General features: G+C 45.7%; 4 protein-coding genes across 4 annotated transcripts; 2 read left to right on the forward strand and 2 right to left on the reverse strand.

Annotated features, from left to right (window-relative positions):
• Positions 1-16,278: 16,278 nt before the first annotated feature.
• THITE_2107313 (uncharacterized protein) lies at positions 16,279-17,161 on the reverse strand. The gene is made up of 3 exons (XM_003649049.1): positions 17,055-17,161; positions 16,886-16,983; positions 16,279-16,822 (listed from the first exon to the last, which is right to left on the reverse strand). The coding sequence occupies exons 2-3, from the start codon at positions 16,926-16,928 to the stop codon at positions 16,362-16,364; spliced, it is 504 nt and encodes a 167-aa protein (XP_003649097.1). The 5' UTR covers positions 16,929-16,983; positions 17,055-17,161; the 3' UTR covers positions 16,279-16,361.
• A 733-nt stretch (positions 17,162-17,894) lies between these two features.
• THITE_2107316 (uncharacterized protein) lies at positions 17,895-19,727 on the forward strand. The gene is made up of 3 exons (XM_003649050.1): positions 17,895-18,017; positions 18,113-19,057; positions 19,148-19,727. Exons 1-3 carry the CDS (start codon positions 17,981-17,983, stop codon positions 19,495-19,497), a joined length of 1,332 nt encoding a protein of 443 aa, XP_003649098.1. The 5' UTR covers positions 17,895-17,980; the 3' UTR covers positions 19,498-19,727.
• On the reverse strand, positions 19,728-21,825 carry THITE_2107318 (uncharacterized protein). Its single transcript, XM_003649051.1, has one exon. It carries the CDS (start codon positions 20,938-20,940, stop codon positions 19,957-19,959), a length of 984 nt encoding a protein of 327 aa, XP_003649099.1. The 5' UTR covers positions 20,941-21,825; the 3' UTR covers positions 19,728-19,956.
• Positions 21,826-23,231: 1,406 nt separating this feature from the next.
• Positions 23,232-24,939, forward strand: THITE_2152890 (uncharacterized protein). The gene is made up of 3 exons (XM_003649052.1): positions 23,232-23,391; positions 23,460-23,622; positions 23,691-24,939. Exons 1-3 carry the CDS (start codon positions 23,368-23,370, stop codon positions 24,752-24,754), a joined length of 1,251 nt encoding a protein of 416 aa, XP_003649100.1. The 5' UTR covers positions 23,232-23,367; the 3' UTR covers positions 24,755-24,939.
• Positions 24,940-26,169: the final 1,230 nt, after the last annotated feature.

Below are 26,169 nucleotides of genomic sequence, written 5' to 3' on the forward strand. Positions count from 1 at the left end.
TTTCGCTTCCTTAGGAAGGTGTCTATTAGATATATAAAGATAATTAAATAGGACCGCTTTTGGCTATACCTATTTCGACTTTACTATAATAATAGTTATACTTACTAGCTCTGTATTTAGCAATATTGTATCGATGTTCTTAAGATACTTAACAATAAATTTATAACGTCCCCCTCTATCTAGATAGCTATTATAATTAGATCAAGGACCTTTTACTATAATATCGTCTAGGTAGACTCGATAGACATTTAGAATAAGGTTACTAAAGATCGTCGTTATAGCTCTCTAGAACTAGGCAATGGAATTTATATCTCTTATTAGCAGTGTATATATATAGAAGAGACTGATTAGCGTCGAAAAGGTTGTTAAATCGTAGCTCTATTTATCGAGATTAACCTAATTATAACTAAAGAAGAGATCTAGGAGAGACATTAGCTTATAGCTACTAAAGTCTTTATTAAATTCCTCTATAGTAGGCGAGATAAAAGTGTTATAGATCGTTATAGCATTAGCCTTTTAAATATCATTAATAAGCTATAATCTACTATCCTTCTTAAGAACGAGGAACTAGTTATTACAGTAGCTTATATAGCTATACTCGATAATCCTATATATCTACTTCTCTCTAAGTAGATCAATGACCTTCTATATTAGTAGCTTTAGAATTAGAATAGACTTGCTTTACTAAGCCTTATATAGGATAGTCTTAATATACTAAGGCGGGACAATATCTTTATAGATACGTCTATACTTAGTGAAATCCTATATAAGTATAGCTTCCTAGTTTTATAAAATCTTAGTAAACATCTTCTTTTCTAACTTATTAAAGAAACTATCTATAGTAGTGAGTATCGTTTAAAAGCGCTCCTCGGTAAGCTTTAAGCTTAGTTTAAGATCTAAGAAACAAAGGACTATAAGATCGTCCTATTCCTTTTTAAACTATATCTTTGCCTTAGCCTTTATAAGCTACTTCTCTTATTATAATAGGTCTCCCTTTAGTATAGAGCTATCTAATAGTGCTAAATCGACTAGTTGAACCTTGTTTACAATATTCTTCTAGAGTATAAATGTCTTTAAAGTATATCTAACTTTACGTTTAAACTCCTACCTTAGTCTCTAATTAGAAAAGGGGTTTCCGATTAAAGTCCCCCTCTTCCCTTTTGAATAGGATAACAATTCGATCTTCGTCTATCTAAATAGAGAAGATAAAGAATAAGAATATATAATGTGAAAAAGAGTATTAAGGAGTAGTATATAAGACTTCTATAAAATAAAATGAAAAACTGCTTTACCTATATTATTGTTAAAGAAACTAAGGGTAGTCTCATCTTCCTTTATCTCTATTTAGTTAAAGATTCTTTTAGGACTCTTCGTCAATCTCTAGAATTGCTTTTAAACGGCTAGTTACATTAGAGATAGTAGGCGATTCTACTAGGCAATCTTCTTAAAGACGATATACGTCTAGACTATCTTTCCCTTTATAAGTAGATTAGTAGTAATTAGGTTGCTATTATAGTAATCAAAGGTTAGAGTAGTATCCTTGACGAACAATATACTAAGGATTGCTTTATATTTGCTAGCGATGTCCTTAGTTATAAAGAAGTGAAGGTTAATACCAACTCTACTTAGGTAAAGAGTGACCTAGGTCTTTCCGAGGAACAGTGCTAAGCTATAAAGACCTTTCGAAACGACCTTAGTAGGCTAATATAGTAGTATATACTTCTTAACAACGTTTATCGAGATATAGTTATACTCTAAACTAAAGTCGATTAAGGCGAGATACTTGTTATAATAACCTTTCTCGAACTAGATATATAGAGTAGAAAGCGACTATACTCTTATTATTATACCGAGTTCTATATGCTATAAGACCGAAAGCGTCGAGATAGACTTCTATAGTAGAGTACAAATATAATCGTTAACATCTCTAAGCAGACCTTTACAAATCTAACGCTCTTAGAGGCTTCCTATATAGATGCCCTATACACTATCTTTAGTAACTCTGAAGATCGTTGGAACTGTCTTAGTCTAACTAGAGCGAGGACTATTAAATATATTTATATTAGTGTATAGAGCCTATATATAGACCCCTATATCTTTTAGTATAGTAGCTAGTCTATTAGGCTTAGGAATACTAGACCCTTTGTAGTCGATAACCTCGATATTAGTAGAAATGCCCTATAGGTATATAATTAGAGTATCCTTATACTTAGGCGAGATATAGACTAAGTCGTTAAGGGTTAGACCGGTTTTCGCCTTTATTATAGTATAGATCGTATCCTTTATATATAGAGGCAATATAGCAACCTTTGGCATAGGTAGCTTAGACTATAGCTCCTCTTTCTTTATATAATTCGCTATAGCTAGGTTCTTAAGGATAGTTATATAAGGAGGCTCCACTAAAGGTATAAAAGTACTGTCTATCTAGATGTTGTCTTCCCTTTTATCCTTAGCGAACTAACGCTTAGTAGGTAGTATACCTTGAAGTATAGTCTCTACTTCCTTGTCCACTTCCTCTTTAGCTTCCCTCTTAGTCTAGTTAAAGAGAGGAAAGGGTAGTCGATAGAATTCGTTAGCCTTTAGTATAGGCTATAGGATAACCTTCTAAGTTAAGATACAACCTCCTTCTAATAGAACTATATAAAACGACAACTAATTAGACACTATATAATAGAAGGCGAAGGTGAGTTTAGGCTCCCCTTTATATATAAGACGATTGATCATCGTCTAGATGGTTATAGGCTCCTAATATAGCTTAGGCTATTAGAGGTAGTACTTATTTAGTACTAGGGATATATCTAGCTTGAATAGACGACTATTTAAGCGCTTATATTTACAATAGTATACCTAGTATATAGGGTAGCTATTATACTATAGGCAATAGGCTATATATACTAGGACAAGCTAACTGATCTTGCTAACCTCTTATATATTGTCGATATCTACTTTTATAAGGGTAATCGTCTTAGCTAGTATATAGCCCTTCTTACTCCTATCGCTAAGGCAATAGTCTATACTTTTGTAATATATTAGACCTATAGCTATAGCTTTTATAGCTTCTATATACTTGAGGACTATATAGTTAGAGTTACTACAATAGTAGCAATAGCTAGAGCTTATAGGTCTACTATAGCTAGGAGGACGACTATCAATATATAGGCTAGTGACAAAGCTAACACGTCTCTTCTATAAGTGGCTCTACTACTAGAAATATATCTAGAGAACCTCGATCTCATTAGGAGTAGGATCGATTCTATATAAATAAAGGGCCTTAATCTTCTATTTAAACTGCTTAGCGATCTTTTACTTTTAGATATATAGACGTTAGAGCTAATTAGCTAGATTATTAATATCGTTGGGTATAGATATAAGAGCTTTCTTCGGTTCCTCCTCTTTCTACTCCTATAGCTTAGGAGCCGTCTTGATAGTAGGTATAGCTGGAAGCAAGTAGTACTTCTATAGATCGATCTTATATTCGTAGGTCTTAAGAAAGAGGTCTCCTACGTTAAGACCCTTCTAAAGAGTATCTTGAACGAACTCGAGGAAGTCTACCTACTTCGTAGTATAGATAGAGTCCTTGTTGTCCTTCTTTAAGGTATACTAGTAGTCCTTAAAAGCTACTTAGATCTACTGATTAAGTGTATACTATATAGTTAGAACGATTATATATTACAACTCTTTACGAACTTTGGTAGAGGCGACAACGTATATATAGTTGATTAATTCGAAGTAGTTATAGATAACCTTGCTAACTAGCTAGTATCTCCCTTCGATTAAATTATAAAGGTAACCTCTATTACTATACTACTCTAGATCGTTGCCCTTCTAGCGCTTTAGGAACTTAGCCTTGAAACTAGCCTAGGTCTCTTAGTCCTTTTTCTCCTAGTGATAGATAATAGGCTAGATTATAGTATTATACTAAAGCTTAAATAGGTATATATAGGTCTTATTATTAATAACCTAATAAGCTTTATACATCTTTTCGAAGGTCTCGATCCAATATATAGCATTCTGACTAGAGAAGCGGCCCTAAAGGCTAGCCTTCGCTAGAGTCGGAAAGGTTGCACTAAATATAGTAGTAAGAATATACTTAGTTATCTTCTTTAGAGCTTTAGCTTTAGAGAGACTAGAAGGTATTACTATAAGTGCCTCTATATAGATAGACGGAGTAGAGATATCTAGCGAAGATAGAAAGGGTATCTATATCGCTTTAGCTAGGTCTTCTTCGCTTAGTATACCTTAGAAAGGCTATAAGATAGATATATCCTTAGACTCTCCCTCGGAGGTTAATATTAGGATTGATAGTGTTATAGAGGTCGATAAGATTCCTAAAGCTTCTATAGATAGTATATATATATATTACTAGAGTCTAGTTATTAAGCGCTTAGCTATCGTCTTTAAGAAAGGCAACGACTATATCGATAGACTATAAAAAGACTAATATATACATTTCTATAGGAATGTCAGCTCCTTCGACGTCTATCTAGAGGGAGAAAACCTCTTAAGAAGCTAGGTTCCTTCGAAATATATGGTCTAAAGGCCTTGAAGGATGACTATAGGTTCTTTATAGATTACCTAGATACCTTTAGCAACTAATATACTAGACTTAACTAGTGTAATAGCGGTAAAAGTATAGCTCTTAAAAAGAAAAGTAAAAGTCTATACTAAGACCTTATATCTAATATAAAATACTACTAGATATACTATTAGAAGGAGCTAAGTATTATAAAGGTATAGTCCTAAGCTTAGAAGCTTGTAAATAGCTACTACGTTTAACCACTTTTGTAACTAGTTCGGCTAGACTAGAGAAGAAAATGATAATCAATGAAAATTCTACCCCTATCTCTATTTAGGAGGATAGAACTATTGTCTTTCGATTAGATTAGCGTTTTACAACCGCTACGTCGATAATGACGAAGCTTCAATAGGTCTTTGAAATGTTAAAGATAATAGGATATCTTTTCGATATTCTATACCGTCTAGGCAAAGGAAGGTCTTCTAGGACAAGGTCTTAACAAACCCCTAGAACATATACGCTTCAATAGGTTTCTACGCCTCCTAGAGATGCCGGTACTAGTATACTAGAGCCTTAATAGGTCGGCTATATCGTCATTATATAGCTATTAATATAGCATTATATAGTTCTACGATCTTAGAAGACTTTGTAGTCTATACTATCCTATTTAGATATAGAGCTAAGCTCCTCCCTGATTAAGCCCCTATTTAAAATGGTATAAAACTTCTATACTAACCTACCCTACTACACCTAGGACCAAGTATACGAGATAGCTTCCAAAGGAATATAGTGTCCCTCTAGACAGACGAAGATAGTATATATCGAGTAGTAGGAAGAATATCTTCTAAGAGGAAGATATATAGCTTAGGTACGTTTAGTGGGATATAGTAGGAAGATAAAGGACAATAAGACTATGGTCAGAGCTTAATAGCTCGAATGTCTATCGTCTAGATAGAGGTAGAACAACAAGAGGAGAGGCTTAATAGCCTTCCTAGAAGAAAGAGAACTACTAACGTAGTGCTAACGAACGTATATTAACAACTGCTTAATGTCTTGCTTGATAACGAAGAAGATAGGCTTAGCCTACTTAAATATATATAATTAGAGAGCTAGACCCCCTAGCAACGAATACAATATACTGAAACGATTAGAAAAACTAGGTCCCTATGTCTAGGTAGTCTATTACCCTAATTTACTAGACGATAGAAATCGCTATCTATATAGAAGCTATAGAAAAACTAGGAACGCTATAGCCTCTACTTCTCCCTACGTTATAGTACAACCTTAACAATATGTTCGTAGTCACTATTGGAAGATCGTTAAACGAGTTGGTATATAGCTTTAAACTACGTTCTATCTTAGATATACTTCATTATAAAAAGGGTATTGTTGCCTTTATCAAAGCTATTAGTGTCCTTAGATAGTAGTATTAGGAGGAAGTAGTAGAATAGATCAATTATATAGGCGCTATTACAAAAATATATTACAACGATAAGTATATACCTATTAAGTTTAAAGTAGAAGATACCGTTTATCTACGACTATACAATGGATACTATCTCCTAGGAAAACCTAAACGAAAGTAGTCACTATAGTAGGTAAGACCATTTAAGATTATCTATAAAATCGATAGGAATACCTATAAACTTAACTTCTTAGCTAGTTGGAAAGTCTATTCTATAGTTTTAGTTTCCTAGTTATAGAAACTAGATTAGGGGAAAGACCCCTTTAGCTATAATATAGAACCCTTTAGCCCTATAATTGTTGATAGAGACGAGTATTAGGAAGTCGAGAGAATTGTATAACGGCGTATTATCTAGAGGAATAGGAGACCTAAGGTCGAGTATCTAGTGCAATAGAAAGGATTTATCGCTAAAGACGACTAGTAGATCCTATATATCTAGCTTGTTAATAGCGCTAAGGAACTTATTAAAGAGTATAAAAAGGCGTACCCTATCGACTAGGAGAAGGAACATTGTAATAAGGGTATTGCTACTAAGGAATAGGAGGAAGTAAAGGAGATTCCTCGATCTTAGAACTAAATTGTTGTCAAGCTATTATAGAGGAAGGGTAGCGACTACTAATAGCTATACTGTTATTGATTTTCTCTTTTTTTCTTTTCTATTTCCTTTTTTTCTTTTTATTTATTTATACCTTCTTTGTTAGAATATATTCGCTTTAATATATCTATTACTACTATATCGCTATTAGATATATAAACGTTGTCCTCTATCTTATAGATCTCTTAGTTTTTTTTTCTTTACCCTTTACTTAGATATTACTAACGCTCTTAGTTATAAAACTATAGTTATTTAGTTTACTAGGCACTTTGCTTATCTTAGTTTTCCTATATATAGATTCGCTATTGACCTTGACCTATAAATAGTTAGGGAAAACTATCCTATTGCTATAAAGGTATAAGGCTTCGAGCCTTGGAGGTATAATGTTCTATTCTCTAGCTATCGCTAGATAGTAATACTGTTTATTGGCTATAGGCACCGCGCTATTGTTTTTATTTACTTTTAGAACGGCTTAACGTAGGCTACTACAATTTCCTTTCTCTTTATATATTAACCTCAACGTATCTATCTTCCCTAATAATTCTTTATTATAGTTATTTACGTTCGCTATACAATCGATTATTAGACTTTCTTATTATTGAGCTATATATATTTATACGAGCTGCTATTAGTCGGTATACGTTTATATTGTATTTGCAACTTGAAATAATCCGTTATATATTTTTATAGTGCCTATATTAACGATAGAGGCGACTATATAGTCGATTCTCTTAGTTTACTAACGTTATTGAGTAGCGAAGCGCTTAAGTACAATTATATTGATATTATAGAGGGAGATATCCAACTAGCCTTCGTCGTTTATAAGATACCTCCCTATATAAGAAAGACGCCTATTAAAGGCTATACTACTAACACCTAGAAGAGGGAGAGCGCCCGACTTATAGCTAAGTAAGTAGGAGGAGCAAAGGAAATCGATAGTACACCTAGCGTTCCTTTATACGCTCTAGGAGCTTCTATATTCTACTGAGCTATTATTAAAGACGTTGCTACTAAAACTATTTACAACAACAAAATAATAGCTACTAAAGAAGCTGATATAGCTAAAATAATCTAAAATAGCTTAGAGACTATTTATAAGGAGTAGTAGTAGAACGTTACTATAGACCTTATTATAGTGTTTAACAACGAATAGGAAGTCTATAAAGACTATAACGAAGCGTTGGATAGCAATACTATATAAGAGCGCTTAGGAACTCTCCTAACTTATAAGTATATAGAAGGGGAGTAGCCCCTACAATGTATACTAGGGATTAAGTATCTAGAAACTAGCAACGTTACTTCTATTAGCGTATAGCGCTAGGAAGTCTAATAAGCTCTATATATTATATTAGAAGACGAGGCTACTATAATTAACGACAACCTAGACGTCTTCGACAACGATAGTACCGATTACGCTAGTGATAAGAAAGATATAGCGACTAAGCTATATCGTATCCTAGAGCTTTAGAAAACCTATATATTATATAGGTACTCTTAGCGTTTAACTAAAGCTATAAATAAGTATATCGCTACTATAAGCGAAGTGCTTACTTATATATATATAGATTTTAGTTATAATAACAAGTATATAGCTAAGCTAGCGATATAATTTGCTAGGTTCTACTATATAGTCCCGAAGAAGGATTTCGGTAATAAGCCTACTAGCTTTATATATAACCTATATATTTAGAAGATTAAAGGTACAATTAAGAGAGCCTTTAAAGAGTTCTAAAAGACGGATATAGTTATAGTAAGCTATATACCGATTATAATAGAAATCCTTATATTATGTTACATTTTGCCTAAAGGCGAAGGCAACCTTTCTATAAATGTAATATTAATAGAGCTTGGACTTACCTACTATAATAACGCTTAAGTTATAGATATAGCAAGTGGTACTAGCTATATAGTCACTATAAACGATAATACTATTAAATCTCTATAAACGGATATAAAAGCGGTATAAACGCTAACTAAGGATCTACTCTAATTTACCTAGAAGTACTAAGTCTATATTAAAGAAGTTGAAAAAACTATAGTAGAATCAATAAAGCTTATTAGTATATTAGAAGCAAATAGCAAAGCCAATAACCTAGATCCTAGTAGTCTTACCTTCTAGAGCGACTTTAATAATATACACTATTATTAGACGATAAAGATTAACGACTTATAGCTAGTGTACAATAAGACTATAACGGATCTTCGTTATAAGAACAATGCCCTTTTAGAGAAGATCGACTTCGCTACCTAAACAACAGTGAACCTATACAATAGCATCTATATAGGACTAATATAGTGTATATAGGACATTGAGCATCGTCTAGCGGCTATCGAGACCTAAGCCACTACAATAGACTTACCTATTATAAAGGTAGCTATTACGAAATAAGCTAGAACATCTATTTAGACTACTAGCTACTATAAAGTAGTATCTAAGATCGTTTAAGCTATAACTACGACTATAGTATACGCCGTTAAAGCTATATAGCCGCCTATATAGAAGATGTTAAACAAGACATCTATAGCTAAAGCTATGCTATTGGTTGTACTAGTAACGCTAGCTAAGACGCTATAGAGTTAATATAACAACGATATCTAATCGACGTTGGAAGCTAAAACTGTCGAGGTTATAGGTAGTAAGCGCTAGAGAAAAGTAATAATCGACGATAAAGCGTAGAAGACGTTAACGTATCCTCCTAAGAAAGTTAAGAAGACACTTATATCTATTAAACATAGAGTAGCTATAAAGACGTTAAAGGTAGCTAGGGACGACCTATACACTAGCGATAGTATCGTCGACCTAGACAAATGGAACAAATAAATAGGTAAATTACAACGGAGGACCTTACTATAGACTAGATAACGGATATAGAAATCCTATATAGAGTATAATATAGATTAGTTTTCTTCCCTTTCTATATACTCCTTTATCCTATATTAAGTTCTATAATAATAGCAAGGACACTATCTTTTCTTCTTATCCCTAGGCACTTGTTATACGCAACTATAGTAAAGGCACCTATAACTGTACTACGGTCAAGGGTAACGAGCGTTCCTTTAAAAAAGGAACTTTACCTAGAACCCCTTTGTAGGAAGACAGACTGCATCAATATACTTTTGTGATATATACTAGTATTCAGGAGTGCCGCCTTATTAGCTAACGAGGCTAAAAGGCATTGATCTTTCTCACTCTTACACGTTTACCGCTAGATAGTCACTAAGTACTATCTGCGTATAACAGTACGAGACGCGACCCCCTTGCTCTACTAGATTACTACAACAAATATAGTTGAAGGATAGTACTCGAAGGTTAAGAACGCTAAGCCTATACTGAAATAGCAAATGCCTAGCATCTTCTCTTTTACTAGTTTAATTATCTACCTTAATTACTATATATAGGACTACTAAAATAAGGTAATGTAGGCTAAGTTTAAGAGTCTTAATTATATATTTCTAGCTATATATATAAAGCGGTTTAATAGCTAGGGCTTTAATAAGCTACTTAAGTAAGCTTAAACACTGATCGTATATAAGCTATCAATAGTATATAAGTAGTTCGATACTAACGAGCCTCTCGACTTCAATAGCGTTTTTATACTAGACTAGTTCCCTAGTCTACAATATAACGATAGATAGTAGTAGAGCGGTATAGTAGCTGTCTAGCTACTGCAACTAACTGCCTAGGATACTGCCGACATTGCTACCAAGGTCTCTATATTTAGGTAGGCTATTCTAGATAAACGCTATAACCTAGACTACTATAATATAGTCAACTAAGTGGATTAAGTAGCTTAGCTCTCGTAGAATACCCCAATTCTAGAGCTAGTTAGTATCCTTCGCTATAGGTGTATATAGTTTAGAAGCTAGTTGCTCCTCTACTTATATATTTAGTATTATCACTTGTTAACGAACTCGTTGTAGCTAGAGCACTTCGAGTAGCTAGTTAGTATCTTAGAAGCGAAGGGGTTTAGGATATACTATAGCGTCGTTCTATAGCTAGTAGATCTCACTAGCTTAGACGAGGTCTCTATTATATAATACCTATTCTTATAAGTCTAGGAGCTAATATAGTTGCTATAAACTACGATATATAGGATCTAGGATAATGTATAGACAATATATAGCTTATAAAAGGATCTTAACTACATTCTAAGGAAGCTATTGGGCAGGGTTTAGAAGGATCTATAATAGGTTTAGGGGTTAGATATTCCTTTGTTTATATCTTAGTAATAAGTAGTAATATATAGTTCTCTAGTTAAGTACTAGCTAGCCGCTAGACTATACTATCTTACGTCCTTATTGCTACCTCTAACTTTAAAGAACTTTGTAATAACTGATAGCTAGAAGTTAGAGGATTAGTAGCTAGCTAGCTACTAAACTATAAGCGAGTTGCTTAGTTCCTAGTTAATTAGCGTACTTGAAAAGGAGTTTCTATAATACTAAAATATAGCAAATATTACTAATAGTTTAAGTTTTAGCCCTAGGACGAACTTTATAGAGTTGATCGAAGTTTCTAAAAGTAGGCTTAACACTATATAAAATTGTAGACAAATAGAAATTTTATCCTAACCTCTAAGCTTAGCTTTATAGAGAAACTAAAGAAGGAATATAAGTATAGAGAAGGTACTAGCCAACTATTGTTCTACTACTAGTTAAGATACTTTATAGTTAGATAATTCTAAAAAATAAACAATGTTTATTCTATATAATTGATATTAAAACCTTTGATTCTTTAAGAACTATATAGGTATATAGGCTATAGCTTTTTCTACTACCTTAGAGCCTTTTGCCCACTTCTTCTTCCTTTCCTTCTTCCAACCTCGTAGCTATAGCCATTGCTACCTATCTATCCGCCTACGCTACTATCTTATAAATTGATTTAAAGCTATTTCTATCGTTACTATCGCTAAGAAGCTAATTAGCTATATTGTAGCTTCAATCTATACTTTTTATATACTCTATAAGTCGATTAAGTCGAAAAATCGGTTAAAATCATAGTAATAGCAGTAGTATTATAATTGGCAATAGCTAATTGAGTTATATAGCAACTTTAAATACAACGATATAGAGCTATATAAGGAGAATAACCCCCCTACTACTACTAACAACGACGCTTCTACTATTAGCGAGTAGCTAGCTCCTACTACCCCCCTAGCCTTTGCTACTAACCTTTCTACTACCCCTAACTAGTAGTAGTAGCGCCTCTGGCCCTACTCTACGCGCCCTATACGCTCTACGCCTACTACTACTACTACTACTACTACTACCAACGAGGGCGCTACTAGCGAGTAGCTAGCTTCTACCGCCCCCTCTGCCCTAGCCGCTACCCTTCCCGCCGCCCCTAGCTAGCAATAGTAGCGTTCTTACGCCTACCCTATACGTTCTACGCCTACTACTATCACCAATACTAGTACTAGTAGCAAGGACGCTATTAGCAAGTAGCTAGCCCCCCCTACCCCCCTAGCCTTTGCTATCCCTAGCTAGTAGTAGTAGCGCTTCTATATATACCCTACGCCTACTACTACTACTAACACTAGCACTAGTAGTAAGAACGCTATTAGCAAGTAGCTAGCCCCCCCTACTCCCCTTACCCCCCTTGCCCTAGCTGCCCCCTCTACTACCTTTACTATCTCTGCTAATAAGGGCAAGTCTAAGCTAGTTACGCCCAACAACCTTTAAAAGCGCCTAGCTAGGTCCTTAGGTACAAAGTCTTTAGTAAAGAGTACTATTTAGATACTAGTTAGTAGCTAGCTAACGTTAGGTAAATAAAAAAGAAAAAAAAGGAGGAGCCTAACTATAGTAAAGTGTAGGTAGTACTATATATAGTCTATATTATATATATCTATAATAGAGATATATAGGCCTACTACTTCTAAAAGAGTAAGTATAGTATTATATTTTTTCAATATATTAGGTTTATATTCGCTAACTAGTATATAGATCTAGGCAATATATACTAGGAGTATACTAAGTAAAGCTATACTAAGTCCTATATTTTTATAAATAATATTAACTAACGAACAACTACTAGTCTAGTATTAATAAGCTATTAGTAGCTACCCTCTATAATTTAGCTAGAGATTATTAAATAGTATAAGCAAGTCCTCGAAGTCGATAAGGATAAGCTTCTACCTACTAACCTCAAAGTACAAAGTAAATGTTTAGTTACAACTATTTATAAGCTATATAGCTCTATAGCTACCTTATATTTATACCTAATTAACTAGCATTGAAAGGTATAATATATAAGGAGACTACTATTGCCCTGCCCCTAGCCAACGTTAGTATACCTATATCTAGCGCTCTCGCTACCTCTATAGCTTACCTCTTACTTACTAGGGCTAAGCCCTAGTAGAGCATTAAAGAGAGAGTCGCTCTAGCGGCGGAGTACTAGGCTATAGCTACTAAGTAGCTAGCTACTACTGTCGAGGAGTTAGCCTAGTTAGCTCGAGATACTCTAAAGGAGGCTAAACGATATACTAAAGCCTTAACCTAGATATATAAATATCTTATAAATATTAAATAGAATATTATAAATATACTATACTTCTACTTTATAGCTAGCTAGTAGCTAATTAGTATAGTATAGGGAAATTTAGAGCAGGAAGGGTAGTAAGGATAAGGGTAAAGATAAGGGTAAAGTAGATATTTAAGTTCAATTCTTTTATTTTAATATATTTCTATCGTTGTCTAGTAACTAGCTAAGCTCTACCTAGGTTAAATATAGTTTTATACTTCCCTAGCTTAGCTATAGCCTCTATATATAACCTATTCTTATATAGTAAGATAGCAATAGCTCTAAGGTAGGTTATATCACCTACTACGTAGACTTAACTAATATAGCGTAGACATAGCGATGACCTGTAGCTAGCTAGTAGTAGTAAGCGCGCTACTACCTACCTTTAAGCGTATAGCACCCTAGAATATATGCGAGGGCCCCTACCGGTACTGCTATAGTACTTCGAGTTGTGGTAGGGGGGTGGAGTTGACAGGGGCGGGAAATTAGTCTTGGCGAGACCTCTATAACTACGACCTTCATAGCAGCTGGATCGTTGTCGATCTCTCACCCTGAACAGGTCGATCTCCGAAGCGCTGTAGAACCCCAGAGGCGCCGGATAACTTTAACTCCCTATATACTACATACACAGCAGGTACAAATACCGCCCCGGAAGTACTCCTTACAGCACATCGCTATTCCCGGCTGCTCGGAACGCAACTCTCAAGCGGGATTCAACGTCTCAAGAGGTAGCCTTTTCTCGCCCAGATCCGGTCCTCGGCCTGTCAGCTCAGGCACGCTGGCCATTGGGCGCGCGTGCCGATATCATGGACGGGCTGAGACAGACACACGTTGGCTGACTTGAGCAAGCAACGCACTGCCCAATGCGCTGGGGAGATGGCCACAGCCCACCGCCCTTCGCAGACGCATCTTGCGGGTTTCCTCCCTCTGGTGCGCAGCGAGTTATGGGTCTCGCCCACGAATCGCGAGCACCCGGCCAGAAAGCAGCAGCCCTATGCACATGTGACGGCTGCAAGTCAAATATTAATCCGTGTCTTACACATCGCACAGTTGCGCACAGGAACGACCACGGTACTGTGTTGGCCTCCGCCTTCCCCTTTGACGCCATCCCATCCGAGGCCCGCGGTGTAACCCGTGTGCCTCACGTGTGAGCCATTCCCGCCAACTGCTCTCAGCCGGGACCCGGCATACCCGGTTTCGGAACACAGCGTGCTCTCCTCCCTCTGCTGTCGTGCACATTGCATTGCTTCCTGTATCTGCAAGGCCACACCGCATGAGACGAGGTGAATGCTCCCTCCACGCAGACAAATCTGCCCCCTATTCCCCGTATATCTGACCTGCCTTGCTGTTTGGTGAGTTGCTGCTGCCGGTGTCTGTGCGAAGGTGGTGCTGGGTAAAGCGGGACAACGGTGGGACTGGCTGTCAAGACATGGACTCAACCACCTAAGGGGCGCGACAGACGGCCTTGGCAATCCTCTACGCCATAGTTCAAACATATCTTTGCACCCATAGGCCCCTTCCCTTCGCTTCCCTTTGCATCTTCTTCCACAGGATTGTTGGCACATTCCCGAGATGGTCCTCACAAAGGAAAAGGAACCGTCACTCGTGAGCACAATTGGAGTTGTCTCGGACTTTCTTCCCAGCTATTATGAGCCCCACAAAGAACAGCCACCTTTGCTCGGGACTTCGTACTCTCAATGGTACCGTTCCATGGCCAATGCAAGGCCGTGGCATGGGTATGACGGGAAGAGGGGACTGCGGCGTTGCCTGCCGTGCTACGCTGCGAAGTCAGCCGTGGCACCTCGGGAAGCCGAATTCCGCCGCATGGCTGCGGAATATTTGCCTCTGGAATCCATGTGGGCTTGCTTTGGTTCGACTGGCTTAATCAGCACCGCAGGCCGGCTCATCCATCTCTCAAATTTGTGTCTCGCTGTTGTCGACCGTGCCGAGCGTAAAAGGGTACTCAGACAGCGATATGAACGAGACATCACTCGGTCACTCGTATTGCTCCTGTCACCCACCAAGGAACCCTTACGAGGTGCTTATGTTACAACTTCAGAGCTAAGTTCCGGGCGCGCCACTTGTTCTACACGGCGATGGAGCAGGGCGGATATTTTACGAACGGGATCAGAGACCTCAGAACTCGTCTCCGGTAGAGTTGGGTCCGGACCAGGTGTGGGTTGCTACTGAAGCCAAGGCGAAGTCCCGATCGGTGCAGCTAAAAAACAATCGGTGCAGAATTCCTACTCTCTCCTCCCACCCTCCGAAGACGTGCTGCAAATCCGCTGTGGACGTTTGGGGCCAGTGTCCGCCGTACATGCTTCGATATGGGAGACAGGGACTGGGAAGTCAAAGTTCCCAAACTATGTGCTGGGACGCACAGTGGCGTCCAGCCTTCCCGGCTAAGGCTCCTCGCCAAACCTCCCTCGATTGTTCCTCAGTTTTGCAGGAGGAACGGAGGAGAAACTGCAGAGGGCCTCTCCCTGCTTCGTTTGAAGCATACCAGAGATGGGAACCTTCAAGTTCTTGTCCTCAAAGCACTACTGCTGGGAATTGAGCCCCACGGTTCGAAAAATGCAGTCCCGGGGTTGGGTCGGGGCGGACTTGCTCGTGTTGGCGTCTCCTCGGTTGTAGACATGAGTGCAAAAGCTGGGGCTAAATCGGATGGAAGACCGTATGCAGTCCTTAGACACAGGATGTTGCTACCCACCCGATGTTCATTGCCCAAGGTTGTTCGGCGAGTAAGCGGCTTCACTCTCCGTTCTGCTCCCCATCCCCGTGCGACTCCTCTTTGTTGTTGACGACTACAAGGAGTAGTGAGCTGTTGCTACGTCAACAACCGCTTCGGAATACGGCCATGCTGAGGGTGCACAATCGGCAAACTTGGCTTCAATTGTACTTACAATATTCCTGTTCTTCAGCTGTCTGCTCATGATATCGAGCTAAAAGGGCCGAAACCTCTCACGCCTCTCGGCAATACGGGAAAGGGTTGCCTCGTATGGGAAAGAAAAGCGCCATGTGCACGCTTTCTTGAAGAGCGAACGAAAGGGTAGCGGCATGCAATCCGGGACTTGTGACGTGACGTCTGGTATAAACATATCATGGAGGCAATAACACACAATCTGACCGTTCGTATACCTCCAGCTCATGGTCAAGCAAGGAGATCATCGGCAGTCTACCCGAACGCATCCGTAGCGCGATGCTGATTAGCGCCCGGTAAAGGCGGGGTATAAATACGCAGTTCCTCCAGCACGTAACACCCCACACCTCACTTCGCGAGTTCTTCGAGAATGGTGCTTTCCAACGACTCAGGCTTGGTAGTTGACGCCCACCGTCCCTTGACCGTGCCGTCTTTGCCCACCAAGAACTTCTCAAAGTTCCACTTGACCCGCTTCAGGCCGAGGATGCCCGGCTGCTGAGCCTTGAGCCACTGGAACAGGGGGCTGGCGTTGTCGCCGTTGACGTCGACCTTGGCCATGATGGGGAAGGTCACGCCGTAGTTGACCTGGCAGAATTGCTGGATCTCCTCGTTGGACCCCGGCTCTTGGTTGCCGAACTGGTTGCAGGGGAAGCCGAGGATGACAAAGTTATCGCCGTGCTTCTCGCGCACCGACTTGTAGAGCTTCTCGAGCCCGGCATACTGTGGCGTGAAGCCGCACTTGGAGGCCGTGTTGACTACCAGGACGACCTTGCCTTTGTAGTCGGACAGGGGTACTTCGTTGCCCCGCTCTGCAAGATGGGTCAGCGAGGAGGCCGAGGGGTGGCGGGGTTGTCAGCGGTGCAGGCACGTACTGTCGAGCGGCTTGAAATCGTAGAAAGTTGTTGCGGAGGCCATGGCTGCGAACGCTCGATGAAGCGTCACTTGTGGTTTCAACTTTAAGTAGATAGGTCTAGGGCTGGTGTGCCAGGGAGTCGGCAAATGCAAGCGCAGAGCCGTGCGGCAGGCAGTCACCGTAGCTACTTTTGCTGTCGCTGATGGGCAGATAAATGGAACCAGCGGTGGAATTTTCGGAGACAGGTTGATAACCATGGATGATGTGGACGGAGGGCAGTTTGGGGACGAAGCAGACTCGCGACAAGCTGCGTTGATCAAGAAGGCGCCAGCGCAGGGCTCGGGTCTGAGCTCCTGCCCTTGTGCTCAGCAACCAGGAGTTCCCATTGGCTGCTTGGGGTTTGTTACTTAACTGCTGCCCACCGAGAGATCCAGCGTCACAACCACACCACGATGTTTCACTTTCTCGCTGCGGATGGTCGGAAACCCGCCAATTCCTGCGCGCGGTAACGAACTTGAACTGGACTCGCCATTGCCGCCCGATCAAGTTTCCTAGAACCATCGCCCAATTGAAAACCGGCCCTGGCTTGGCCCGTCCATGTGGATTCCAGTAACAGGTCTTCCGACAGGGCTCTCAGAACGTGTTGTCCCATTCATTGACGCAGATGCAACAAGCAGCTGTGCCCAGACCCGGCCGGCATGGCCGGTAGTTAATGAGCTGCATGCTGGGACGTTCAGGCGAGTCCATTCCAAATCAACTCGGGAGGGCGAACTCTTCGGGTTCCGAAACCCCGAGAGCAACAACCCCACCATGTGCCTGGGTGTCCCACTGTGAGGAGCTTGGGCCAAGGCGATGACGGCAGCGAGCGGGGTGTCGGGGACCACCAGAATGGCCCTGTGTTTGACCTTGATGCCTCCGACCTCCACGTCTGTATGCACTAGCTCCGTACACTACTGTGTACGCCCCCATGTCAGGTAGGTAGTGTTCGCCTCCATGTACGTAAGGTAAGTCCGGCTGGCAAAAGCATAGGGCAATTTCCGCTGCCGGCAACTCGATTGCCGTTGCCCCCTGAAGCTTTCCTTCCGGCTTTCCTGGCTCGAACTCATTCACAAGCATGGACGCGCAGACGAAGAGGAACATAGTCATCGTCGGTACGTGTTCCTGCTGTCCGTCTAGCCCACAGTTGCCCTGTACCTATGCTACCTGGATAGGTACACGCGAAACTAACCCAAATCTGAAACCCTAGGCGGAGGCATCATCGGATGCACGACGGCCTACTACCTCACACGTCATCCCAAGTTCAACCCCGCCCTCCACAGCGTCACCCTCCTCGAAGCGACCTCCATTGCTGCGGGCGCGTCAGGCAAGGCTGGCGGGTTGCTGGCACTGTGGGCATATCCGAGTTGCTTGGTGCCGCTCTCATACCGCCTGCACAAAGAGCTGGCCGCAGAGCACAACGGCGCACAACGATGGGGCTACCGCCGCGTCGGGTGCGGCAGTCTTGCCGCGACGGTCACGACCAGCGACATCCGGGCGAGAGCACAGAAGCCGTCGTCAGCGCCAACGGATAACGCGCAACTCAGTGAACTCCCTATCCAGAGTACTGCCCCCGACGAAACGACCAAGGAATGGGAAAAGCTTCCCAAGCAAGACGACAAAGCAGCCGGCCTGCTGAGGGAGTCACCCTTACCACCTGACCTAGACTGGATCGACGGGCGCCTAGTCCAGTATTACGAGGAGATGGGAGCGCCGGGAGCCGCCGAAACAGCCCAGGTTCACCCCTTCCACTTCACGAACTCTATGGCGGATCTAGCGCGGGAAAGGGGAGCGAACATCAAGCTACGTGCTAAAGTAACCAAGATTAACGATACCAAGACGAGCGGCGTTCACAGCGTTGAGTATGAGGACCGAGATACCGGGGAAACGCATGCCATCGACGGCGTAACGGATGTCGTCGTGGCCGCAGGGCCATGGACCGGGAAGTTACTGCCGCGGACGAGGGTGGAAGGTCTGCGCGCGCACAGCGTCGTCTTCGAAGCCGACGTCAGCCCCTACGCCGTCTTCACCGATATTCAGCTCCCAGTCGACTACATTCCGGAACACCGCATCAGCCAGGGTCAGAAACGCCGGCACAAGGGGAACGTTGATCCGGAGATCTACGCCCGCCCCTTTGGCGAGGTGTACGCATGCGGTAAGCCTCTCCCCCCCCCGCTTTCCCCATTCTCCGTCACCGCAATCACGCCTAGTATTAACTCACGCCCCCTCCTCTCCCCCCTCCAAGGCGAACCCGACACCAGCACGCCGCTCCCCGCCACCGCGGATGAAGTCATCACCGACCAATCCCAATGCGACGATCTGGTCGCCTACATCGGCACCATCTCGCCCACCCTCGCCGCCGCTCCCGTCAAGACCCGCCAGGCGTGCTACCTGCCCCGACATATGCGCTTCGGCGAGCAGCGCGGCCCGCTGGTCGGCCCAACCTCGGTTCCTGGGCTCTGGGTCGCCGCCGGGCATACCTGCTGGGGGATTCAGAACGGCCCCGGGACAGGGTATCTAATGGCTGCAATGCTGTTCGGGGATGAGGTTGGCGAGGAGGTGGGGAAGTTGGATCCGAGGAGGTTTAAGGTTTAGAGATGCTTGCGCGAGACTTTCAAGACAGGGGTGTTTTACTAGCCTTTAGAGGGAGTATATATTATATATCTGAGTTATGGCCGACCTTTTTGCCGGCTGGTTTGTGGAACTTCGAAAGCACTTTTTGCGTTCGCGGTCCCCTGGATCAATAACCCCATTCATTACATGCAAGCGTGCCTCGTTCCCATCAAAAGAGTTCAGAAATGAAGAAACGGATCAAATTGGGCTACAAAAACCGTTTTCTTGTTTATGGCATGCCCTCAGTAGGAGTAGAAACACCAGATGCAATCCGTCATACCCAAATGCAATGAGCTTGTCCAAGCCACGATGGCTTATTCGTCCATCCCGCAGCAGCGCGCCGATGTGCCGCCACCCCAACCAAACTTCGGCGGACTGGCTTCCTCCTACAAACAGACGAGCGACTACCTAGCCAACAACATCCAGAGCCTCCACCCGTCGCTATAACGACTTCTCCAGCTCCAGCACCTCCTTCACGCCCTCCTCAACCGCCGCCACGCGCGCCTTGTCTAGCCGCTTCAACGGGCGCCGGGGGTAGCCCCCATAGCCAAAGTAGCTCTGGATCGCCTGCTTGGTGCCGGCAATGGCAGTCTTGGTAAGCACCCAGTCGCCCTTGGACAGCGTCTTCTGCAGCGCGATGGCCTCCTCCTTCTTGCCCTCGGCGTACAGGTTCCAGACCCGCACGCACACCTTGGGCATGACGTTGGCGCCGCCCGCGATGATGCCGCTGCCGCCGCTGGCGAGCGTCTGCACGGTGAAGTCGCACATGCCGCCGAAGGCCATGTAGCCGGACCCCTCGGACCAGGGCGTCTTGGCGTTGGTGGCGAGCGCGACGCGCGTCAGCTTGCCCGTGTTGCCGCACGTGAACTTGGTGCCGACGATGTTGGGGTGGGCGGCCAAGCGGATCAGCAGGTCCGAGTCCATGTCGATGCCGGCCACCGCGCCGGGGTAGTTGTAGAGGATGAGCGGCAGGGGGCTCTCGTCGGCGACGGCAACGAAGTAGTCGTAGACGGCTTGCTCGTCCATGAGGAACCGGAAGTAGGACGGCGGGAGGAGCAAGGCGTAGTCGGCGCCGGCGGCCTCGGCCAGCTTGCACAGCTCGATCGTCCCGCGCACGCTGCCCTCGGTAGCGCCGATGATGATCGGCGTCTCGGTGAAGCCGGCCGCGTCGAGGGCTTCTCGTGTTGCTCGGGTCACCTCCAGTTTCTCTTCTCGTGTGCAGTGGACGGCCTCTCCGTTGGAGCCCATGGTGACGAGGCCTACTAAACCGTCCCGGACAAGACGCTCGGCATGCTTCTTGATGGTGGGGATGTCGAGGTCTTCGGTGTCCGGGTCGAAGAAGGTCATGGTCGGGGCGTAGATGCCGCACGGCAGCGGCCGCCGAGTGGCTCGGCTGCCATTGGCAGCACCGTTGGTGACGGTCATAATTGTTTGGAGAGGACGGACACGAAAGAAGGCCGGTACGGGGGACAGGAGCTGGCGGGGAGCAGAGGTGCAGGGTAGGGCGCGGGCACGTGGGAGACAACAATAAGGAAGGACAGGAGAAGCGCAGGCTCTAAGCGCGGGAAGACGGCTGTTTATGAAGGAAATGGGGGCTCGCCAAACAGATGGCAGACGCTCCATGTCCAGCTAGGTAGGCTAACCAACCCTGGTGGGTCCCAGATGGTATGCACTTGTAGTTGGATGAGGTGTCCGTACCCGACGAGACATCCGAGCCAGATGCTCTGGAGCAAGCTGGGGGTCGCGCGGTTTGCGGGTCTCTGGAGACAGACGCGGCGGGCCACGGTCCACCCGCCACCAGAGCAGGCCCTGCTGGAACTCTGGGGAAGGGAAGGGGAAGGAGGGTGAACGGAGGACGGGAGGGTCAGCCATGCGCGGATAGAGCCACCCTGTTCTGGGGAATGCAGTCGGCTCGGCAAGTAACAGTCGCTATATTGGAGTAACGTATTGTGGTAGAGCTCAATTGGACACAGAAATAACGCACCTTTACGCAATCAACCACGACGGGCTAAACATGTACACAACTCACACGCAGTAGTGTCCATAAACCCGGCAGAGCAGCTGGCAGGAGACGCATCTGCACTGGGCATTGGGAACGCCCACCGTGTCGTCCGGAAAGCAGGGTCCAGCCACGCGGCCCTTGACATGACGGAACCGAAAAAGCAAGGGACCAGTGCCCTGGGACACGAAAGTCCCCTTGATCACCAGTAACTACCTAGTGTGGTGTAGTGTAGTGTACCCGTTCCAACCTCTGAGGGCTGCCAGGATCCTGGTGCCAGTCTCACCTCAGTGTAAGTCATCTGCGTGGACGCGATTGGCCCGGGATTAAAGCCACCGAGGCTGGGTGTAAGTGACCATTTCTGCCCTGCACGCTTCGGCAGCCTCCGGGAAAGTTGGGCTCAGAAAGGTTCGGACTGGCGAGGGAAAATGGGCAATGGATGATCTGGAAACATGAAAGGGTTGCACGACTGCATTAGCTTTCCTGCAGCCGTGGGTTTCTGGAGAGCTTGACGGAAGATTGTCCTACTGACCAAAGGGGTGACGTTGTCTTCCCGACGGAGGAGTGGGATGGCGGCAGAATGGCGGGGACTGCATGGCGGGGCGCAAAGGCGAAGGTGGCATGCACCCGGCAACAAAAGCAAGCAGGCGGGCGGATGCGGATTGGGCAATTTACTTACCCCACATGACCCACACACAGGATGTCGGCAGGAAACCTGCGGGTGATCGTGTGGGCCCAGAGATCACGGACGACGAGCAACCACGCGTCGGTGTCGGCAGGCGAGCCGAAGGGCAAAGGTGAGCACGCAGTTCGGCGCTGGTGGGCGAGCGATCTCGGTGCAGACGGGATGGACATTGCCCCGCAGATTCTTTTCAAGACGGCTGCTCTCCACAAAACATCCGGGCTGAAGAGAAAACGAAATCGAGGCCATGACCCTCGGGAATCGAGGTCGTGTGGACTCGGGGTGCGACGGGGAAATTAATTTCCTCCAATGGTGTTAAGCGCTAGCGAGCGACTTTGTTCCAGGGGCAGCAGGCACGGCTCGACAGGCTGCTGGTGTCAGTCGTGCTCAAGGCACACCAGGGAACTCGACTTCATAAATCCTTGAGGGCCTGAGAGCGACAAACTGCAGTAATTGGGCATCGCGAATGGACAATGCGAAGGCCTCGGCGTTCTACACTATGTAGGCTCTGCAAGGCTCCACTGGACATTCGGGTGATGAAAAAGGGACAACGGCGGGGGCTTGTGGTTGAGGTGGCCCGGGGCCTTGCTCTGGTTCAGCCGCTTGGCGCCTCGGGAGCCCAAAATGCGGGGAAGCAACGTGGGGGCGGGTCAAAAAACACAGCACTGCAGGTGGGGCCGCCCCGCCTTGGCTTCTCCAATCTCCACTGTGCGCTGGAGTTGTCCAAGTGCGCAGAATCGAAACAACTTCAAAGACCAGCATTCCCGCCGCATCTCGTCGTACGAGGCAGAGTCAGCGATTAACGTAGGGGATTACTCCCGAGCGCTCTTGGACCATTCCACAAATGACAGGGCTGGACCCGTGCTTGGTTGCAGAACTCCCCATCACACGGGGATCGTCCGGTGTTATTCTCTTCTCCACAGCTCCAATTGGCCCCTCTTTTTCCGTCCGTACCCCTCACCATGAATTCTTCCGGCGATGCTTCTGCAAGGGACGGCCGAGCCCATGCTCTGCCATCTGAAGTTGAGGTTGAGAGGGAGCGGTGCTCGGCAGTGCCATAGCTGGAACCATTGAACAGCTTTTCTTTTTCTTCGTTTCCGTCTCTTCCTCTCGCCTTGGCTTGCACCCCCCGATAACAAGCCGCAACCGCACAGGCACGCTCCCAGTCACAATGCAGCCGCTCAATGTCTTGATGGTAAGCTTCATCCAGTCGTTGTGGCATGACTGTCGTGGTTGCCCCGAGTCAGGCTGACACCGAACAAGGTCGGTACCGGCGAGTACACCACCGGCTTCGTCGGTGGTGGCGCTTCCGGCTCAGACAAGAAAGTTGGTGTGGTGGGATTGACCTTGTTTGACCTCCGGCGCAGAGGGAAGGTTGGCAAGCTCTCCATGGTTGGCGTCAATGGGACAAAGTTTCCCGCAATCAGTAAGCTGCATGCATGAGATGAATCGATCTTGCATGGGCTTGGAGTGGAGGACTGACGGCACGTCCAGGGGAACACCTCTACAAGAACATCACACTGGCTTATAACAACCTGGACACTTCGTTTGAATCGTACCCTGCCGACGATGCGAAGGATCCCGAGGCATACAAGACGGCGATTGACGCGCTCTCGCCTGGCGATGCCATCACCATCTTCACGCCCGACACCACACATTACCCGATCGCCCTCTACGCCATTGAGCGGGGCATCCATGTCATGATCACCAAGCCGGCGGTGAAGCTCCTCGAACATCACATCGCTCTCCTCGAAGCGGCGGAGAAACACGGTGTCTTTGTGTACATTGAGCATCACAAGCGCTTCGACCCCGCCTACTGGGATGCGAGAGCCCGGGCCCGCCAGCTGGGCGACTTCAACTACTTCTACAGCTACATGTCGCAGCCGAAGTCCCAGCTCGAGACGTTCAAGGCGTGGGCGGGCATTGACTCGGATATTTCTTACTACCTCAACAGCCACCACGTCGACATCTGCGACTCGATGGTCTCACAGCTGGGCTATGTCCCTGTCAAGGTGTCGGCTTCGGCGTCGAAAGGCGTCGCAACCAGCCTGGGCTGCCACGAATCTACCGAGGACACGATCTCGCTCCTGGTACGCTGGCAGAAGAAGGACGACCCGTCCAAGCAGGCAACCGGCGTGTACACTGCGTCGTGGACGGCGCCGCAGAAGGCGGGCGTCCACTCCAACCAGTACTTCCACTACCTGGCCAAGGGGGGCGAGATCAACATAAACCAGGCCAAGCGCGGCTACGAGGTGGCCGAGGATGCGGCCGGGCAGCTGATGTGGTACAACCCCTTCTACATGCGGTACGCCCCTGACGAGGACGGCAATTTCAACGGCCAGAGCGGCTATGGCTACGTGTCGTTCGAGAAGTTTGTGGACGCCTGCCGAGCTGTCAACGCCGGTGAGCTGAAACCGGCGGACCTGGATGCCAAGGGACTCCCAACCCTGCGAAACACGATCGCGACCACGGCCATACTCGAGGCGGGCCGGCGGAGCATCGACGAGGACAGGGAAATCCGGATTGAGAGCAAGGACGGGGTGTGGAAGCTGGTTTGACGCGCTTCTTCTCTGAAGGGGGAAGATTACTCTTCAGTAGCGATTTCATCTGTCACTTGTTTTGCGAGGATAACACGTTTCTCTTGGAGGACGCTTCGGAGAGCTTTCCGCACGTTCTTGCTCCTAGCCGATCCCCTGCCCATAATATAGGGGAGGAGAATACGATTCTTGGTCAAGATCGGCTGAACGGCACAGCTTGCCAATGACCATGCGCCGCCTTCATGCTCGAAGGAATTGAGAGTCACGTCCGCTACTGCGAAGCCCTGGTTCATCAGGAACCCTCAATTGACCGCGGTGGCCGAGAACACACCCAATCCCTTTCTTGCGGCTCGAGGGATTTGCCGGGTGCCGGAAAGTCGGTGCTCACTTCACCAGCCATCCAGTGCACGTTCTGCCATCGAAGAGGGGGAGCCCAGTCTCGGAACTGCATTGCTCTACTTTGTCTTCAACGAGGAGTTGAAACGGGACAGATTTGCGATTATCCGTGCGCTTGTCCTCCAGCTCCGGCTCGTGCCCCAGATTCCGGTCCCAGGACGCAGCGCTGGAGGACATACGACACTGGTCAAAGCCGCCGCGGCATCTTCTTGCCATGAGCCCCATTCGGCGAGCAGGAAGCGGATAGTAGCGCTGAGATGCAGCCGGAACTGAACAAGATACGGAGTGGGAAAAGAAGCAAAGAGGAGAGTCGGGCCTTAAGCGGATGTTGCTGGACAGGCAGGTGACGGTGGTCAAGGAGTCTCTCCTGGTGTAGTTAGGGTCTGAGGTACATACAGCAGTATGTACCTTTGCAGGGCAGGCCAACCAGATGAGTTCGAGCTCCGTAATTACTGAGCCTAGAGGGTCTGACTGCTTATGAGTTTCACGGCCAAGTCCGTGGTTGAGATCCGATGATGGTCCGCCGCAATCGCGGCCGAATTTCGCCGAGTTATGGACTCGGTGGAGACTTGGTCCAGGGTAACTCCTCGGGAGGGGTCGCGTGGATCCCGTGGAGTTTGTCCCCCTGAAAAATCGGAGCCGAACCCTTCGGGCGGGCGCTGCGCGATAGGCTGGCATCAACTTCCCGGCCGGCCCCGCTTGTTTGGTAATGCGGCGTGGGGGGCGGACAAAGCCGGAGATCGCGAAGACACCCAGCACATTCACTTGTGTATTCCGTAAACAAGGATCATCCCCCCAAACACTTACACATCTGGTCACGTTCGTACATAATCTCAACACCATTTCACTCCCTATCATCAACAACGGGCGTCCCGCCCAGCAGCCTGAAAATGCCGTCTCAACAGGAGCCAGCGCACGATCCCCCCGTCGCGGCGCCGCCGGACACCACCGAGACCACGCCGCTCCTCCAACCCCAGCCGGCCAGCTCATCACATGCCACGACTGCCCCCACCCCCTCCCGAGACGAACCCGGCCAAGAG

This window comes from Thermothielavioides terrestris, chromosome 1 (genome assembly GCF_000226115.1).
Source record: "Thermothielavioides terrestris NRRL 8126 chromosome 1, complete sequence".
NCBI classification, from domain to species: Eukaryota; Fungi; Ascomycota; class Sordariomycetes; order Sordariales; family Chaetomiaceae; genus Thermothielavioides; species Thermothielavioides terrestris.

Excerpts from the sequence above, each read along its gene's own strand:
- THITE_2107313 (XM_003649049.1), bottom strand. The coding sequence starts at position 16,928 with ATGGCCTCCGCAACAACTTTCTACGATTTCAAGCCGCTCGACA. Across the intron at positions 16,823-16,885 it reads CGATTTCAAGCCGCTCGACA|AGCGGGGCAACGAAGTACCC; the intron begins GTACGTGCCTGC and ends CCCATCTTGCAG.
- THITE_2107316 (XM_003649050.1), top strand. The coding sequence starts at position 17,981 with ATGGACGCGCAGACGAAGAGGAACATAGTCATCGTCG. Across the intron at positions 18,018-18,112 it reads GAGGAACATAGTCATCGTCG|GCGGAGGCATCATCGGATGC; the intron begins GTACGTGTTCCT and ends CTGAAACCCTAG. Across the intron at positions 19,058-19,147 it reads TGGCGAGGTGTACGCATGCG|GCGAACCCGACACCAGCACG; the intron begins GTAAGCCTCTCC and ends CCCCCCTCCAAG.
- THITE_2107318 (XM_003649051.1), bottom strand. The coding sequence starts at position 20,940 with ATGACCGTCACCAACGGTGCTGCCAATGGCAGCCGAGCCACTCGGCGG.
- THITE_2152890 (XM_003649052.1), top strand. The coding sequence starts at position 23,368 with ATGCAGCCGCTCAATGTCTTGATG. Across the intron at positions 23,392-23,459 it reads AGCCGCTCAATGTCTTGATG|GTCGGTACCGGCGAGTACAC; the intron begins GTAAGCTTCATC and ends ACACCGAACAAG. Across the intron at positions 23,623-23,690 it reads GACAAAGTTTCCCGCAATCA|GGGAACACCTCTACAAGAAC; the intron begins GTAAGCTGCATG and ends CGGCACGTCCAG.